The sequence below is a fragment of the Eublepharis macularius genome, chromosome 12, assembly GCF_028583425.1.
Source record: "Eublepharis macularius isolate TG4126 chromosome 12, MPM_Emac_v1.0, whole genome shotgun sequence".
Taxonomy (NCBI): Eukaryota; Metazoa; Chordata; class Lepidosauria; order Squamata; family Eublepharidae; genus Eublepharis; species Eublepharis macularius.
The window spans coordinates 11,888,560-11,907,321 of NC_072801.1; the positions used below are offsets into that span (position 1 = coordinate 11,888,560).

At 46.1% G+C, this 18,762-nt stretch overlaps 1 protein-coding gene across 1 annotated transcript in view; it reads right to left on the minus strand.

The window, feature by feature from the left end:
- Window positions 1-18,762, minus strand: part of CARD11 (caspase recruitment domain family member 11) — a 112,356-nt gene that overhangs the window by 39,085 nt on the left and 54,509 nt on the right. Inside the window, exons 2-12 of the mRNA XM_054995271.1 lie at window positions 17,274-17,487; window positions 16,933-17,070; window positions 16,137-16,462; window positions 14,667-14,846; window positions 11,663-11,815; window positions 10,818-10,943; window positions 9,856-10,050; window positions 8,405-8,584; window positions 7,120-7,171; window positions 5,034-5,149; window positions 3,248-3,351 (exon numbers count right to left, since the gene is read on the minus strand). Coding sequence (XP_054851246.1) covers window positions 3,248-3,351; window positions 5,034-5,149; window positions 7,120-7,171; window positions 8,405-8,584; window positions 9,856-10,050; window positions 10,818-10,943; window positions 11,663-11,815; window positions 14,667-14,846; window positions 16,137-16,462; window positions 16,933-17,070; window positions 17,274-17,472 — 1,769 coding nt within the window. The 5' untranslated portion in view covers window positions 17,473-17,487. The remainder of the gene's footprint in view (window positions 1-3,247; window positions 3,352-5,033; window positions 5,150-7,119; window positions 7,172-8,404; window positions 8,585-9,855; window positions 10,051-10,817; window positions 10,944-11,662; window positions 11,816-14,666; window positions 14,847-16,136; window positions 16,463-16,932; window positions 17,071-17,273; window positions 17,488-18,762) is intronic.

An 18,762-nucleotide genomic window follows, 5' to 3' on the forward strand; every position in this document is an offset into this window, starting at 1 on the left:
GTCTGTTCTATGCAGAGGAGCTCTTTCTACTAGTACACAATGCGTGCAAAATGTCACAGGGTCACCTGCGGTGATACTCCTGTCTAAGGAAAGTATCTCAGATGCTGCACTAGCCAAAAAAAAAAAAAAAAACGGAGGCACTCCAGTCACCTCGTCAAATACTGTAGAAAAAATATCCTGACATTTTTATACAGACTTCCCCCCTGGGGGTTTTTTGCCGACACTGCACCTAGAATCTGTATAATAACCGAACAGCAGAGAAGAAATTAAGACAACCGCTGAATAATGTTCAGTTTCCCTTTTGAGCTCTCTTAGGACCAAATTAGAGGCTGGTTACTATGGCCTTTCTTGCAGGATTCTGCTGTCGTCTCTCACTCCCTACATTTCTCTCCTCTCCCTTTCCTGTATGATATAGTTTGAGTTTTTGCTAACAACAGCTGGAGCCATTTGCTTACATTTACCAAATGTTCCCTACATCTCATCCCTGATCCTCGTTTGGTTAAACAGATTGAGCAGGGGTTTTTTTTTTGCAGTGCTTTGAAAAGCCTGCACCCCCTGTTTGACAGAACCTCAGTGAAACATAGAAAGGGAATGTGTGTAAACCTCCCCTCCCCCATTATTTCTTTTAAGAAGGAGAACAAGTTAATATTGTTAGAAACAGGATGCAGGACTAGATGGGCTATTGGTCTGATCCATCAAGGCTACTTTTAAGTTCTCGTGTAAAGGTGATTCTCACACACAATCACAGTAATCCCTACAACAGTCCTGCAAGGAAGGCAGTGTTATAATGCCCATATTGCAGAGGCAGAACAAAGCCCGGCCAAGAAATGAATCTGCAGTTGAGGTAAGGTGGGAGCCAGTGACCTTCAGGGCATCCTGCATATGTCAGTCTATGGAAGGCAGGATACTCTAATTTCATCTCCCACCCCTTGCAGCAAGAAATCCAGGGTCTCTTGAGTCAAAGGTTATTTATTGAGAGAATATATATTCAGAATATGCAAGTGTCCATAGATAATCCAAAGGCTCAGAGAAGCTTTGGCTGTACACAGAACTCTTGTTGAGAATGACGTGTTAAGGCTGGTTACAGTATATCAAACCCTCCAAACCATCCCCCCCCCCCCCTGTCTGCCCAGTTAGGACAGAATGTGAAAGTAACGGCTCCAAGGTCGCTGTGGTGAGCCATCCCAGATAAGACCGTCTTGGGAACCCAGCTGCTCCTATGAACCTGCACACAAAAACAAATACTGGAAAATTACAGCAAGGGAGGAAAGCAAGATGGAAGTGCTGTGGGCCACAGTCCTGACAGCATAAGCTTCCATGGAGCATCCAGGTTCTCCACAGCTAGTCCTTCCCAAGTCATCTGAGAAATGCTCCCAAGTGTTAAGATAGCCAGAAGAATTTTGCATTCGGAACTCCTCCTTCCCCAAGCATGCCCGTCTGAACCACCCCCATGGCATCTGGCAAAAAACTAAGCACTGCCAGCACTCATCAAATTGCAAAAGGAACTTTCCGCTGAACCAACGGAGCAGAACTTTTGGTAGAGAACTATGGGGTACCAAGATGTGCAGGACTGCTTTAGGGGGGATGCATTCAAGCCCTCAGATCTGGGGCAATTGCGAGCCTCAGGAGGAAGAGGAAATGCTGCAGAATGTGTAACAGACGGGAGGCAGAGCAGGCCACACGCCACAGTATGTAAGATGAAAGACTGAGAGAAAAGTTGGCACAGGTAAAGGAAGCCTTGAAAATCCTGTGTAGAGAAAGAATCCACAACAGACTGAAATGATAGGCCAACTGATTTTTGCTATTTACTAGTAGCTGTTTCCTCCCCTCCCCCCTTTCCCCCTAAGCTGCCTGTGAACACTTCCAATTAATTATTTTAGGCAACAAACACCCCTGCACTACTCCCTCCCTTAGAATCCAAAATTCTCTTCCACTGTCGCATGCACAAACTTTTCCATTGTAAGCATGGGCAGCTGTTTGCATTTGTTTGTATGAGAATAGTTTCCCATGCTAGGGAGAGCGCACCTTGGAAAAGGACAGAGGGACTGAGAGCTAAAACACAGGAGACAAATTACACGAGAACGCTCAAGTGAAGGGAGACGCAATGTTAGCTGGGAAGCCGAGTTCTAAAAGACAGATTGGAAGGCTTTGTCAATTTCCTGTCTCTACAGGGCCATGGAGATGGCTCCTCAGAGGGTTTGTTTATTTCATCTTTGTGCCCTGGAAGGCTCTGTCAGTTTCACCTCCCCTTCTGGGAGGCGAAGATGAAATTAACAAACTCTCTGAGGAGCTCTCTTTGCTGGCTCTGTAGAGGAGAAATTGACAAACACTGAGTTTCCCTTCATTTGAGCATCTTCGCGTAAATCTCGGGTGTTTTAGCTCTGAGACGCAAGTGGCTGATTTTCTGGCAGAGCCGTTGAGAGCCACTACAGGTGCCCAGCCAAAGATCCCTCCCCCTCTCACACCACAGATACCCCTAACCAAAGCATCATATGAAAGCACATCACATGACCTGCCCAGCATCCTAGGACCGCAAGGGAGGCCATGTCTCCTGAATCTGCCCCCCCCCATTCATTTTTCTGATTTTCCCCCTGTGACTGGATGCCCTCAACATCCCCTGCTTGCTGTGAGGCAATGAGCATGCTCAGTCCTCATCAGGATGTCTTTTCATAGATGTCATAAATGGACATTTTTCAGTATATAGATGGCCCCATTTCCTTACTCAATGAGAGGCTATCAGACTTTGGCCCTTTTCACACTACTTACCTGCTCCTGGAACGTTGCGAAATATTGTGCAAAAACCGTGGAAGATAGCGTCTTCTCGCAAGAGTTTTGCGCGCTCTCGTGAGAAGATGCTATCTTGTGCGTTTTTTGCACAATATTTCGCAACGTTCCAGGAGCAGGTAAGTAGTGTGAAAAGGGCCTTTGTATTCAGAGGGAAATTTGATAACGGGCTGGAGTCTCATGAAGAATCACCGGGGGGTGGAGAGAATAACAGTTTGGAAATTTCACACCCAGTGCCCCCCTCTAGGATTCCATAAGCTCTCAAGGGAATGACCAGATCACTTCTCTCAACGGCAAATCAACATTTTGTCTCTTCTGCATTTTTGCTGCAGAACAGACATGGCTACGCTTCTGCAATCGAGCATAATTATGCGTGCTGAAGCCATGACCTTGCAAGGCCAGCAAAGCCAAGATGGCACTCTGGCACTGGCAGCACGTTCTGGGTTGGTCCTGTTGCACCTACCTGCTAGGGGGAGCGTCTTCTTTGTATCGGCGAACGATGGAATCATTCCCTGGTGGCTCTGGGGTTGTAGACATAATGCTGGGGTTGCGATTTCGAAGGGTTTGCTTGATTCCAAAAGATGAAATGAAAAGAAATGAATAAAGACTTTACTTCCAATCCAGAGATGCTACATGAAAATGAAAATCCTGAGGCTGCTAGAGCATGACAATAGGCCGATTCTTGAAGCATCCCAAACTCAGGGGTTATGCGGTTCGACATCAGACTATCAGGGGCCGCCAAAATTACGGTCCATCCCCACATTGTTACCCCAGTGGGGCAAATAGCAGTTCCCAGGGCCATTTCAGATCGGGAAAACAAATTGTGTGTGTGTGTGTGGGGGGGACATAATTTCTCTCTCCACACACTGTGATCCTAACCCAAACTGAGTCCCCATGCTCCTAGGAAGTGTGGGATTATTCCAGAATGTATCTGATCAAACATCCTCATGGTGGCCAGAAGGACTTTGCAATGGGAGGTAAGGAATTCCCTCCCATGCAAAGACCCCACCACTGCTGCATGGAGATTTGAACCCGAGTCCAGCCCGTGACACCATGATTGTCCCTTCCTAAATATCAGAAGCAACAAAAAAGATCATGATGGGTAGCTGTGTTAGTCTGTCTGTAGCTGTAGAAAACAGCAAGAGTCCAGTAGCACCTATAAGACTAACAAAGGCTTGTTTCCACACTACTCACCTACAATTGGAACGCCTCAGAACGTTGCAAAAAAACTGTGGAAGATAGCGTTTTCTCGCACGAGTTTTGTGTGACATCACGCAAAACTCACGTGAGAAAACGCTATCTTCTGGGTTTTATTCGCAACATTCCGCGGCGTTCCGATTGAAGGTGAATAGCGTGGAAATGGCCAAAATTTGTGGTAGGGTAGGAGCTTTCAAGAGTCACAGTTCACAAAGAAGTGAGCTGTGACTCTCAAGAGCTCCTACCCTACCACACATTTTGTTAGTCTTATAGGTGCTACTGGGCTCTTGCTCTTTTCTACTGAAACAAAAAAAGAGTCAGTGCAAATTCTGCATATGTAGAGAAATCCGGGCAGCCTGGAATTCATGCCTATAGTTGGCAGTCTCTTTCCTTGCCACCACTATCCTAGCTATTACAAGGTTACTTTTTAAAAAAAATTCCTGGCGACAACATTTCTAACATTCCTCCAGCAAGGCATTTCTGTTCCTTGCCAGGCATTTTATTAACACACCATTCGATCAACTTCACTCTATCTAGCTGTACCTGCTGTGCCAGTGATCACATTGCATATAATGGGATGTCTACCTTGGGGAGACTATTGGAACACGGCTGGGCAGGAGAGAAATGGATTGGCTGGCCTGTGCTGAAACCCATGGCTGCCAGCGGCCTCTCTTCCTGACCCAACTGTTGCTTGTGGCTATGAACGGCACAAGATCCTAGCAGGGATCTTAAATATTCTGCTAAAAATAATCAGTTGCAAGCAATGTGAGGCTCACTGTCTTATCTTTTCAACCACTAAGTGTTAAAATTGAAAGAACATGGGGTGTTGCAATAACCCTGCTGAATTATCTTGAAAATAAACGCAACTCAGGTAGAAGAGATTTTTTTTCTTCCTTTTTTACATGAAAAGGTTAATAACACTCTAATAAAAAGACTTTACAAGGATTATGTTTGTAGGCTGGTAAAACAATTGGGGTCACCACTAACACAGAAGTGGCAGCAGGGTAGAACTACATAATAAAAGGGTAGAGAATGCCCCATGAGTTCCTTACGATTTTGCCAACTTCACAACTGCCTGCCGAGTTACTGATGGAAATGGGATTAGAGGAACTGGTGTCTGTGTGGCTGCTACTGGCTTCGCCCCTGTCCTCTTCGTATCCTCGAACTGCTGGATTCAGGAATGAAAAGCGAGAGAAACTCAGAGAGGATGAAAGACACCCAAGATATCGGCATTACGTTTTGCTTCGATGGAAATTCTTTTGTGCAAACAAGATTTCTAACACATATGATTATTGCTCAATGTTGGCTTATCATCCCTGCATGCGTACAATGCGTTCTCTTTATTTTTTCTATTTGATGACCCACAAAAGACCTTTTCTACTTGCTGATGTTATCCCATACTGTCCTCTTTATTCAACCCCCAACCCACCCCAAGGTCTCAGGAATTTGGAGCATTCTCTGCCAGGATGATATTCTCACTCAAATCCTCTCTAAAAGTATCTCTTGCCTGCCCCAAACTATCAAACATGAACCCATAAATGATTTTTTTATAATGTAAACAAATCCCTCCCCCAATACACAACAGAATAGCAAGTCAGGATAATAGTAGGCTAACTCCTCCCCCTCCTCTCCAATGATGGGAAAGTTTTAGGTAGGGTTTTGTGGATGACACTTCGACATGCAGTATGAAAATGATACCATCTTTCATGAGGACACGAAGTGTGGCTTAGTGCTAGAGCATCTGCTTTGCATATTGAAGGTCTATCCCGGGTTCCACCTCCAGCACCCCCAATTAAAGGCTCAGTCATTAAGGGGTGTGTGAGACCCCTTAGAGATTCTGAGATTCTGCTGAGTTGCTGCCGGTTAGGGTAGACAATACTGATCTGGATAACCAATGAGCTGATTCAGTATATGGCAGCTTTGTGGCTTCAAGCATGTACTATAGTGGAAGGTCCTTAGCTCAGTCCCAGAGAGAAGTCCCAAGCCCACTAGCTAGGAGGGAACTCCACGATGGGAACCAGGGACCCCCGGACTGGACTTGTCCATCTACAGAACATCTAAGCTCACTCCAGGAATAATAACAACATTTGATTTATATACCACCCTTCAGGACAACTTAACACCCACTCAGAGCGGTTTACAAAGTGTGTTGTTATTATCCTCACGACAATCACCCTGTGAGGTGGGTGGGGCTGAGAGAGTTCCAGAGAGCTGTGACTGACCCAGGGTCACCCAGCTGGCTTCAGGTGGAGGAGTGGGGGATCAAACCTGGTTCTCCAAATTAGAGTTCTGCCACTCTTAATCACTACACCAAACTGGCTCTCAATGTAGGAACAATGTAGGTGGCAAGTCTTTGCAGATGGTCAGTCCAGAGCCCAGACTACCAACCGAGGCATGGCTAGCAGCTTGGATCTTTCATCACAGAGTCCTACTCGAAGCTCTGAGTCTTGCCAGGATCAGGGCCCTACCCAGGAGAACAGGAGGGGGCGGGGCAACCAGGTCCAGTATGAGATTCCTCAGGTCACGGCAGACCTTTGCTGCGACAGCCACTCTTGCCTGGTCAGCTCTGTTGCTGAACCTGCTGGACTGGGAAATGGGCTGTGACAGCAGATTCTGAGGCTGGGAGAATGACACAGGGCTAAAGAGTTAAATCTCCCTTCCCCATGCTGCACCTATCCAAACTGGGGTTCATTGTGGCAAAGAACACTCAAATCGCTCTGCATCTATATTCCATAACCACCTCTTGTTTGTCTAAGAGAAAGATCCAGGTGCTCTGAATTTCCATCTGCCACCAGCCTTCCTGGGAGGCCAGGACAAAGTGAAAAATCAGAGCAAGCCTTCCACAGGCCCAGCACTGGTACTGGCCACACTGGTGCCAATAAGGATATTTTCAGCATTTTGGGATGGAAAACATTGTACAGCCAAACACCTGTCTATTTCAAGTGCTTTTAAAAATTGTTTTTTTATCAGTGACAACCCCCCCCCCCCCGGCCCTGCAGGAACTGCCCTGCACTTTTGTTTTTCAGGGCTAGTTTTGCATTTGTTGTGTCGGAAATGTTGGCTAGAACAAGTGAAGCAGCTTAGCATTAAGTAAGACTGGCAAATCAAAACAACAGGGATGCGGGTTCCCTCTCTGACCTTGAAAATCTGGTGCCTTGCTGGTACCCACAGGGGATTTCATTCGTGGCAGCTGGAAAAGAGACAGAAATCAAACTCAGCTTTGGGCGTGTGATGACATTAAGGATGGGCTTGACTCCTGATTGACTGATACAAATATCCTACACATATGGGAAGCAATTTGGAGTCTGTATTAACGGTGAGCTAGCCAAGCTCTTGACATGCTTCTGTAACATCCTTGGTGACCAACTGCGGCCCAGACATCTCCAAACAGGGTGTGGGGAGGCCCTGAAGCTACTCAGGTTGTAGCTTGCTTGGGGATCCCTAGGCTGGATTGGCCCTACTACTAAGATACTAAGAGATCTTCACATTTTGGGCTGCCTCTGGGTAAACCCTGACTCAAGTCTGGATAAATCCCCATATCTGCCATTGGGATCCAGGAAATCTTGGATTTTGGCGGCATCTCTACCTTGTATTGTAACTTGTTGTGTTTTGTTTCTGGCACTAATGAGTACAAAGGCTATGGAAAGTAATTTTACATAGACTGGAAGAGACCCACGGTTCTTTCATTATAGCAAAATCACAGTAGTTTTACCAGTGCAGCAGAAGAACCAGTTACTCATTTAATCAAGTGGAATCAAGGACTTTAAGCACGTCCCCCCCCCTTCCACTTGAATGAATAAGACATAACTTAATTTAACTCTGAATTAGGCAGCTAATTTTGCTCTGGGTTGTTTCGGCTGCCTCCTTCCTGTTATACCTTCCAGCCAATAGAAAAGTTTCCCATCAACTGTCCATCAGCTTTTTAAAAAAGTTTACACCAGCATGAGGACATTGCTCCAAGTCTCCAAAAAAGAAAAAAAAAAGTTGCCACTATTATGGAGCAAGGAATTGTTTTTTATTCTAATCACCAAAGTGCTCTCAGCAGAACACCACAGAAGCGATTATTTTAAGGGCTCTGCCATCTCCATGGCTTTCCATAAAGGTGACCGAATTGTACCATCAGAGGGAAGAGGTAAAAATATGACTCCGGGACACGCACTTCATCTTCTTTTCAGTTAGGCTTGAATTTAAAGCCAAAAGCTTAATGCAAAAGGTTGGCTCTGAAGAAGGAGAAGAAAGCAGAAAGAGCAGCGGCCCCGTGTGAGGAAGCTTCGGGTAACAGGGGGAGCCACGAGGTTGTTGGATATCAGACAATGCAACCATGACCATGTTTCTGTGCCTGAGGTTCTTCCTCACCCGACCACACCCCACAGCACAAGCCAAACCTTGTCTGCCAGCTGTTCAGCCACACCCTGGAGCATACCTGGATACCCTTCAGGTTCATCCGCCTTCTGAATCGAGGCTGATCTACGATGAAGAATTTGCTGTCTTCAGGAGACTCCTCAGAGGTCGAGGAGTCGTCAGCTTCCTGGCCATTTATTTTTGGGCTGGGTATTTCTAGAGTCTGAGAAATTATGGTGAGGGGCAAATTCCTTGGTAAGCTCTTGAAGAAAAAAAAAAGAAGAAGAAGAAAAAGAAGTGGTTTCCTTACTGCTTCACATCCAACAATTCATCCAGCCAGGGCGTTTTTTCAGTGGGAATGCGGTGGAATGGAGTTCCGGAACCTCTTGAAAATGGTCACATGGCTGGTGGCCCCGCCCCCTGATCTCCAGACGGAGGGGAGTTGAGATTGACCTCCGAGTGGCGCGGAGGGCCATCTCAACTCCCCTCTGTCTGGAGATCAGGGGTCGGGGCCACCAGCCATGTGGCCATTTTCTCCACGGGCAACCCACTGAGTTCCACCACCTCTTTTCCCAGAAAAAAAGCCCTGCATCCAGCACAACAACCACTTACTGGCTGTGTGCTCACACAACAGACCTAGAGACAAATTCAGAATCCGGACTACTTGGGTCATTGACCAAAGCTCCACAGCTGTCAAGAGGCCCTGGTGAGTCATAAGATTTTCCCAGCGCTGGCCGTTTTGGTGAGGGTGTCTGCAGGGACCTGAGTGAAGTCAGGCAGGGAATCAACCTGTGCCCCACCACCCATCTCTGGCCAAAGGAGAACATTTGCCATAACAATCAGGAAGCCGAAGGGCAGCACTACCAATCAGGAAGTCCATGGACACTGGCTACAGACTACTGTATTTTGCCCTGTTCCCAAGATGATAAGAGGCAGATTTGATAGAACGAAAAGCCCTGAGGGACCGTATGAAATTCATGTTAGGTTCTCAAAAGCACCTGGAGCCAGATCTTAGAAAGATCCTTGGTGCTTTTGGCATTCAGCAGCTTTTTCCTTTCTGGCTGAACTTTTTTTTTTTTGTTCAAGATTAAGACTGAACTGATTACTAGCTCTTTGGAAGCGCTGTTAGAAACTGAGATCTTCTAAAATAAACTGAATTCAGCTTCTCCCATCCCTACCTCACCACCTCAAACTCATGACATTACTGTTGAAAAACACAGAAAATTGTAAACTAAAGTTCCATCCACCTCCATATTAGCTTATGGTCAAAGCATGGAAGGACATTTCACACATTTCATGGCAGTAAACTGGAGTTTGCCACCCTGTGTGCACTTAAAAGGGAACAGCATCCAATCCTGTTTCTTGGCTTAACGTTTGATGCAGGATGCTTGCAAACATTGTACTGGATGCGTTCACATTTTGTAATTCTTTGTGCATTCTGAAAATATATCGGTGTCCCCATCAACAAAAGTAAGACCTGAAGAGACAGACCCCCAAGCGAGAGACCAGAGAAGCCACTTTTCTTAGCACTACCTGGTCATAGCAGCTGTCCTTAGAGAGACGTCGGACTTTGCTTTCTAAGTTAATGATGCAGGCCTCTTTCCGAACCACCTCAATCCGCAGTTCATCATTCTTTTCCTCCAGTTCCCGGATCTGCTTCCGGTACTTGTCCTTCTCAATCAAGCATTGTGAGTACTGTGTTTGTGCCTCATCACGAGAACGGAACGCCTGCAAAAGTGAGACAGATCAGATACTTGATTCCATGCAACGGATGCTCCAATGTCACTTCGTCCCAAATTATAAATTCTCCCCACGATCCTTGGCAGAACTTTAAGAAAACGTCTACTGTGTCTTGGATCCTTGCTAATGCTATGCCTTTAAACTTGTATACGTTTACCTTACGGTATTGTATTGAAATGTACTTACTTGATACTGATTGTATTAACCTCATACTGTGTAATCCGCCTTGAGTCTCAGTGAGAAAGGCGGACTATAAATGACGTAAATAAAATAAAAGTAAATAAAATTATCTACTGCCTTGCTAAAGAGAGATGGCTCCATGAATAGATTGACTGATGTGTTAAAATATTTATATGTCACCTTTCTCCATGGCTCAAGGTGGCTTGTTTGAAGTCCCCCGGCTCAAATTACTTTAAAGTGAAGATCGGGGATATCAGGAAGGACAAAGTTGCCCAAGGCAACAGTAACAAAAGACTCATCTAAACCACCTCCCCCTAGTTTTCCAGCTGTAGTTTCTCTCAACTTCATTTATAACCCCTTCTGAAAATGAGGAACAAAGACACCTTCTGAACCTTGTCAGGTAAATGATACCATCATATTTGCCCAGTGACCGAAAATATGTTCCAAGGAGTAATCGACCACCGTGTGACAAGGCATAGTGGAAAAGAGGGGATTGGAGGGGTGTGAATCCCCGGGTGTGAGGCTGGCAGCCACTCCTTTCCTTTCCCCTCTCTCCACTAGGGATTTTCAAATACCTGGTCTCTTTCCTTCTCCACTTCATCCAGTTGAATCATCACCGTTGTCATTCGATGCTTGTACATTTCACAGTCTTTCCCCAGAGTTGAGCATTTTAACTCCAGTTCTTGCTTCTCTTCAAGGTACTGCAAATGAAAAAAAGATCAATCAATAAGCCCAGTGCATCAAAGCAATCGATAAGGTCTAGTCTGCTCCGAGGAACAGAGCCCAGCTATCCATCTCCCTGTGCCAGAGGTTTCGGTCCAGCTTGCAGGAGGAGACAAATGTTTCAGGGACTGAGTCATACTCTGCAATGAATTCATTTACAAGCAAAGCATCACAGCAAGAGGAAAGTTTGTCAACCATAATATAAAATGAGGAGGGGCACATGCTCTCTGGTACAACCTGGACAGGGGTTCAAAGAGGCATGCAAGATCGTAAAATATATTGACTGTTAAATGACACAACTTTTCCCATGCTTACTTTACAGCATGGAATATTAAGCATGTTTTCAAGAAGGCAGCTGAAATGCTCAATTCTAAATTGCTCAGAGGCTTAGTGAAGGCAGCAGGCCAGGCTGAGCAGCACCACTGCAAGCTCTCAAAGTTCTTTACTTGTAACCTCACATGTTTTTGTCATGAAATAATGCTGGTGGAAGAAAGAGGAAAGCAGAGATGCACCATGCTGAGCAGTAGGAGGCAACAGGCCAGCTAGAGCAAGTGACCCTGTCCTACGTGGCACCTGTTTCTTCAGAAAATGGAGATCCACAAAATAAAGGAGATCCACGAGAATCCCAACAGGCAGCGATAGAAGCCAGCTTGAGTTTCCATTTTGGGTCTTTCCGCCCACCCGCTTTCCACTTCACCTTATCTCGGAGGACTTCTGCATGGCGGATCTCTTCCTGGAGGCTGAAGATCCTATTGACCAACTCCTGGCGATCCTCTAGTGCCTCTTTGCGGTCATGCTCCAGGATATCCAAAATGGCTTTATCTGAATCTGGCAAACCAGGTTTCCCAGCCTGTAAGATGGAGAAAGTTTAAAGGTACAGAGAAAGCAGGCGAGGAAAGAAGAAACAGGTTGGATTGCTATGATTTTAGGTATCTTCAGGGAAGCCTAGGCTTACAAGAAAGCCTTCCCAGGATTCCTCAGCCAGGACTTGGATGGTAAAAGAGCCTGCAGTTTAGACCCCCTGCCCTGATCACTTTCAGGTCCAGCTGTCATATATGCCTGCCTGCGTATCTGCCATGAATGTATTCTGTGTTCTGTACTGGTCCTCTGAGGGCATGAGAAGTTTCTTATTGATGTTAAGCCAGTAGGTTATCTTGCAAGTATTTACTTTCTCTTTCCCCGCAGCCTCCAGCAAGTGTCCTTGAAGGCTGGCTGTGGCCAGCTCGAAATGTATCCTTCTTGGGAACTGAGATGATTTCATTCTTTGTTCTGTCTAGCCTAAACCTGGCTTCTCCTCTTCACCCCCCCCCGACTCCTTCACGCCCGAACTTTAACGGTCCCTGTCCTAATGGTGGGAACCTTCCCTATAACTAACATCACCAACCCCATGTACGTCACTTCTGCCAATTTCAGCTGTCTGAGCATCTTGAACTTGATGGATCTCTAATAAAGTTACTTCAACCAATACACCTGCGTGTTTGTTGTGGAGAACTTAGGGATTCTACCTGCCAAGGACTTTTGAGTAACTTCTCTGCTTGCTCTTGAACTCATTTGCCGTAGAAAGGAGCTTCGGAAAACCAGCAGAGAAGTTTTTAAAACAAGCAGGAGACATTTCAGGGCAACACACACCGAATAATGGAAAATCCATGCCTAGAGCCCCCCTCTGTCATCTCAAGAGAACTCACATTTCCTTCTTGGCTGCAACCTGCTCTCCCCTCCCCTTCTGCCTTTAAGTAATCTGCTGTCCAAAAAATAAGTCTCAAAAAGTGGGTGTCAAAAAGGTGAAAAGCATGCCATGAGAAAAGTTTGCTGGGGGAAAAGAACCCTATTTAATAAGATCCGTGATCTCCAGACCTACAGATATCCTGATCAATGGCACATTTCCTGGGAGTTAATTCCCACCGAGTTCGGTGCTTACTCCTGCCTAAGCACGCAGGGGATTGTAGCTGCAGGCACGTCTCTTGCCTGGGGAGGAACCAATACGTCTGGCTCCAATTAATTACAGCTCTATTTTCTGCTGCTTTATTTCCAACTTGTGATTAAGCTCAAGTTAGTCACGCTGATTAATTGATTAACGCTTGCGCCCAAATTATTATTTGTTGTGCATCTCTCCTGCCCTGCCCCCGAAGACATCATCTGGCGTGAAGAAATCTGAAGTGTCTTCAATGCAGAGGCTATCTAGGTTTGAGCGTCATTCTTGGATCAGTTGCCAGATATCTGCCAGAAAAGGATCAGCGCATCGCTTGGTTCCTCTTTGTAATGGAAGGGGCCGTTCTAATTGAGACCGGAAAACATTCAAATTTTGAAATGCCCTTGAAAACTCTCCAGTCCCCGCCCCCCGCAATTCTCCACACTCTAAAGTTGCCAACCTATTCCTTGAAAGCTCTTATTTATTTATTTAGATATTTACACCCAGCTTTTCTTCTCATTGGGGGGACCCAAAGCAGCTAACTACATTGTTGTTGTCTCCTCCGTTTTATCAACACTACCCCTGTGAGGTAGGTTAGGCCGACAGAGCACGACTGGCCTAAGGTCACCCAGCAAGCTTCCACAGCAAGAGCAGGGATTCAAACCCGATTCTCCTTAACTCTGGTCCGGCGCTCTAACTATTGCACCACATTGGCTGTCATAGTGATTTTGAAACTAGGAAATCCTTTCTTCAAAATATTTTTTAACATTCAATTTATATACCGTCCTTCGGGACAACTTTACACCCACTCAGAACGGTTTACGAAGTATATTATTATTATCCCCACAACAATCAACCTGTGAGGTGGGTGGGGCTGAGAGAGCTCGGAGAGAGCTGTGACCAGCCCAAGGTCACCAAGTGGAGGAGTGGGGAATCAAACCCGATTCTCCAGATTAGAGTTCTACTGCTCTTAACCATTACTCCAAACTGGCTCTCTGCCATGACTATGCCAAGCAGATTTAGGACAACTTCTGTTTTCTCAATGTCAGCCTGCCAGCTGTAATGTGAAGGTAATACTTCTGGCCTACCTTACTGGGTTGTCGTTGTTTCTGAGTCAAAATAATTTTGAAGTGCATAGGGAAAGCACTACGCATAAACAAGTCCCTGTGGGCTAAAAAATTCTGCACCAAGGAAAGTGGTTTTTGGCAAGCTAAACACACTTGGATGGATTTCCTCTTCTTTTAAAAAGATTTATTCTGCTTTCCTCTCCCCACTTTAAGTTACACTATCCATACTGCACGCCACCAGGGCTTTTTTTCTGGGAAAAGAGGTGGTGGAACTCAGTGGGTTGCCCTTGGAGAAAATGGTCACATGGCTGGTGGCCCCGCCCCGCTTGGCACCGAGGGCAATCTAAACTCCCCTCTGTCTGGAGATCAGGGGGCGGGGCCACCAGCCATGTGACCATTTTCAAGAGGTGCCGGAACGCCATTCCACCGCATTCCTGCTGAAAAAAGCCCTGCACACCACTAAATATGAACTAAATATGAATATCACCTGTTTATAGGCCTTGGTCACTCATGAAGGCTGATTCAAACATTACAAAGGCTAGGAAAACAGCAGTCGGGTAGGTTTACGCTCCTTCCCCCCACATGCCATGGTCCCAATCCAAATTGACATACTCCTCAACTGGATTCCAAGCATGGAATCCCAACACACGTGAATGAAATGCTTATTTCCGCCATGATGCCTTTGTAATGTGTGAACCCACCTTCAGAAACGGCTCGCCGTTCACCTGAATGATGGATTGCAACTCCTGAATCTTCGTCTTCAGCATCTCGTTCTCCCGCTCCAGTTCCAGAACTTGTTCTTTTTTGGGCCGGTTCTCAATGTCGTTCTTGAGCTTCAGAGATTGGTTTCTCTCCAGCTTGCATTCCTCCTCCACTTTATTCAACCAGTGTTTGAGCTGGTCAATCTAGGGAGCCCCATTTATCATGCAGCGAAAGAGAAAGAAGGAAGGAGCAACAGAAACACAACAAACATCTAGTAAACCTGGTTGCTTGAATAATTTCCACTGCACTTAACAGTGCACAAGCAAACAACCCATATTTCATGTCCTTGGCCGGGTGTGGGGGTCCTCTCTGACTCCTACATTGGTCGCCCTCATAGATGATCTCTGCAGATACCTGGATCGAGGTAGGTTGGCGCTGCTGATACTGATAGATCTCACAGCAGCGTTCAACATGGTTGACTGTGACCTGTTGACCCACCACCTTGCCAACGTGGGGATCCGTGGGAGCGCCTTGCAGTGGCTGGTCTCCTTTCTCCATGGTTGGGAACAGAGGGTGACGGAGGTCCTGCACCTGGGCCATGGGCTCTCCGGCTCTGGGGATCTGGCTCCCAGCCCTCGATGGGGCACTGCTTGCACCAGTATTGTCTGAACTGAGTTTCTGGGGACCAGCTACACTGACTATCCATACACACTAGTTTTAGATCACTCAAACAGTTAGCCCTTCCCTAAGTATTCTGGAAATCATAGCTGGGGGGGAAATAAAAGGGGAGTCCAGTGGCACCTCAAAGAACAGCAAAATTTATTCCAGCATAAGCTTTCATGTGTCAGAGCTCACTTCATCAGGTGCACTGCAGTGTAAATCCATTAGGTCAATATTTTGTATATTCACAACAGTAAAGGGGGGATGTTATGAAAAGAGGCCCAGTTTAAGATAAGAGCTATTAAAAAGGAGTAATCAGTGTAGACTGGCCACCCCCAACTGTTGTTAGATAGGCAGAGTAAGATAAGATAAAGATAAAGTAACAAAGTCTGGAGCAAGGTAAGTATATACAGGAGGAATTTACAGAGGGATACGTAAGATCCTATAGAGAATGAATCCCAGACCCTTGTTTAAACCACAGGAGTGGAAGTGAACAGTCTTGATGAATGAATTCTAATTCAATTATTTAGAAGTCCATGAATTCTAATTTAGCAATTTCCTGCTGGATGCTCCCTTTGAAGTCCCCTTGTCTGAGAACAGTAACATTGCGGGAGGTTGTTGAGAATTCTGCTAGATGTTCCTATCCTTGTTCACTCAACCACATTTCTCTGAGTTCCTCAAGTAAGGGCATGACTGTTGGATTGGTTTATCTCCAAAGCACAGAAACAACAAAAGAGGCAATCTGTCAATTGTACCACAGCCATATTACTGTCAAAGAAAACAGTCCAGGCAACTGCAACCTTCACATTTCTTTCCCACAATGCATCTCTCACCTCTAGTTGAAGGTCTCGGCTTCTCATCACGGCCATATTCTTTTCTTCGCTCAGCTGGGCATACCTCATTGCCAGGTTGTAGTTCTCATCCTTAACTTTGACCAGCTCGTCGTTGTAGTTGTTCCGCTCTTCTTTCATTTTGTTGTACCTCTCCTGGAAGGTCAGCAGCTCTATTTTGTTGAGTTTCATCTGCTTCGTCTCATCCTCCATCTGGCGGGATTTGGCTAAGAGTTCACACCGCTGGGCATCCTTGGTCTTGACTTGCTGTTGCAGCTTAATGATCTCATTCATCAAGAAATGGGTAAGGCCTTCATGGCCTTCCTCTACTAAAATAAGAAGACAATGGTTGGTATTTTACCACTCCTTTCTGCTACATATGGAGCCTTCAGATGAAGTCTCCTTCTGCTGGTGGAGGGCTGAGCAGATTGGTAAGATGCACCCCTTCCAAAGGATACCAGGGCCACATTACATTGCAGCAGAGCAGCAGAGCAAGAGAAAATATAGCTAGACGTCCAATAGGTCTCAAGACTGGAATGCAAGAAGAAGAAGCCAAAATGCAATGACCAGCCTGGCCAACCAAAGGTTGAGCAGATAGATATGTCAGGGATTATTCGGTGGACTTGGAACTATCATATCAAATGAGAGTCCATCAGAATGCAGGCAACAATGTGTTAGACACCTATAGTCCCACTTATTCTGTTCCCTCTCTCCCCAAGACTTGCTCCTATCAGAGCTCCGCGTAAGCTCCATGCGAGAACATTTATGTTTCCCTCAAGATAGTGTGGATCCATCTTACCAACAATAGTGGAAAACCGTCGTGTCGGCTCCTTCCCTGTCACCAGTTTGTAAAGGTCAGGGTAGTAGAATTCCAAGCTTTCTAAGAAAACCACGTAGCCCCTTTCTCCTTTCGTATGAAGAATGTCCAATAGCCGGCCTAGGGACAATGCAAACATGTAACATCTTGAGAAGATTACTAAAGACTCTTGAAGTGAACCAAGTGGCTCTATTCCAGAGTCAACCCCTCTCTTGGTTTAACCTTGTCACAGATGCTATGTCTCATACTAAAGTTCCTTCGGAAGACTAGCTCCATCATAATGCCTGAGTCATCATCATCACACCTGAGCTACAAAGTTGTACCTGCTCGGTTAATTTTGGATAGCAGCATAGGAGAGTTGAGCACTTCGTCTTCATCTTGTTCATCGATGACCTTACATTGACGCAGATATGGGGTCAGCTTGGCTGGGTTGATGTACCGAGTCAACATGTGCCGATTGCATTCCACATTCTCCCACAGGGCATCCTCTTCGTCCTTGAGGGTCTCCATACACTCGTCCATCTCTAACTTGCCCCCCTAGAAAAACAGGAAAATGAGGGCCAAGGGTAGGAAGAAGATCAGTAAATCAAAGGTTTTGCATCCTGTCTATAGACAAATTATTGGGCTATGTTTACCCAGATAAGCTAAATCCACTGACTGTTATAAGGGATAGTTACTCCATTCCTGTAGGAAGTTCATTTCCCCTTGATAAACAGTGTATTCTCTGACATGTACTGATGTATTCTCTTCCTGGAAAAAGATTTCACAATCTTTTGCTTGTATTATTTTATTTATTTATTTCAAATTTGTATTCCGCCCTCCCTGTGAGCGGGCTTAGGGAGGATAACAACATATTAAAAACACAATTAAAATACAATTAAAAATACATGTTCATTAAAAACAACACATTTAAAACAGGGTGGTGGACAGCCTTCACAGGGAGGGTTTTATACACCCCCTTTTCCCAGGCTGGCGGAGGCCCAGCCTCAGCCTGGCAGAACAACTCTGTCTTGCAGGCCCGGCGAAAAGATAGTAGGTCCTGCCAGGCCCTGATTTCAGCAGACAGAGCATTCCACCAGGTGGGAGTCAGGACCAAAAAGGCCCTGGCTGTAGTTGAGGCTAGGCAGGCCTCCTTGGGGCCAGGGACCACCAACAGCTGTGTGTCCCCTGATTGGAGTGTCCTCTGGGGAATATATGGGGAGAGACGGTCCCGTAGATATGCTGGTCCCAGTCTGCACAGGGCCTTATAGGTCAATACCAGAACCTTGAATCTGATCCAGTACTCCACTGGCAACCAATGCAGCTCGTGTAAGAACGGTGTTATATGCTCGTAATAACACAAGCCGCTGCATTTTGTACCAGCTGTAATCTCTGGGTCAGGCTCAAGTGCAGCCCCGCATAGAGCGAGTTACAGTAATCTAGCCTAGAGATGACCCTTGCTTGGATCACTGTGGTTAAGTCACGGGTTGACAGGTAAGGGACAAGTTGCCTGGTCTGCCGCAGATGGAAAAAAGAAGACCTGACAACTGCTGTGACCTGTGCCTCTATTTTCAGGGAGGCATCCAAGATCACCCCCAGGCTCTTAACCCTCGGAACTGGCAGTAACGGTGCCCCATCAAGGGCCGGGAGCTGGAGTCCCAAACCTAATCCCCCATGGCTCAAGTACAGGACCTCCGTCTTCGTCGGGTTCAGTTTCAGCCGACTCTGCTTCAACCAACCAGTCACGGCTGCAAAAGCATGTTCCAGGACATCTGGGGCTGAGCCGGGCCATCCATCCATCATCAGATACAACTGGGTGTCATCTGCATATTG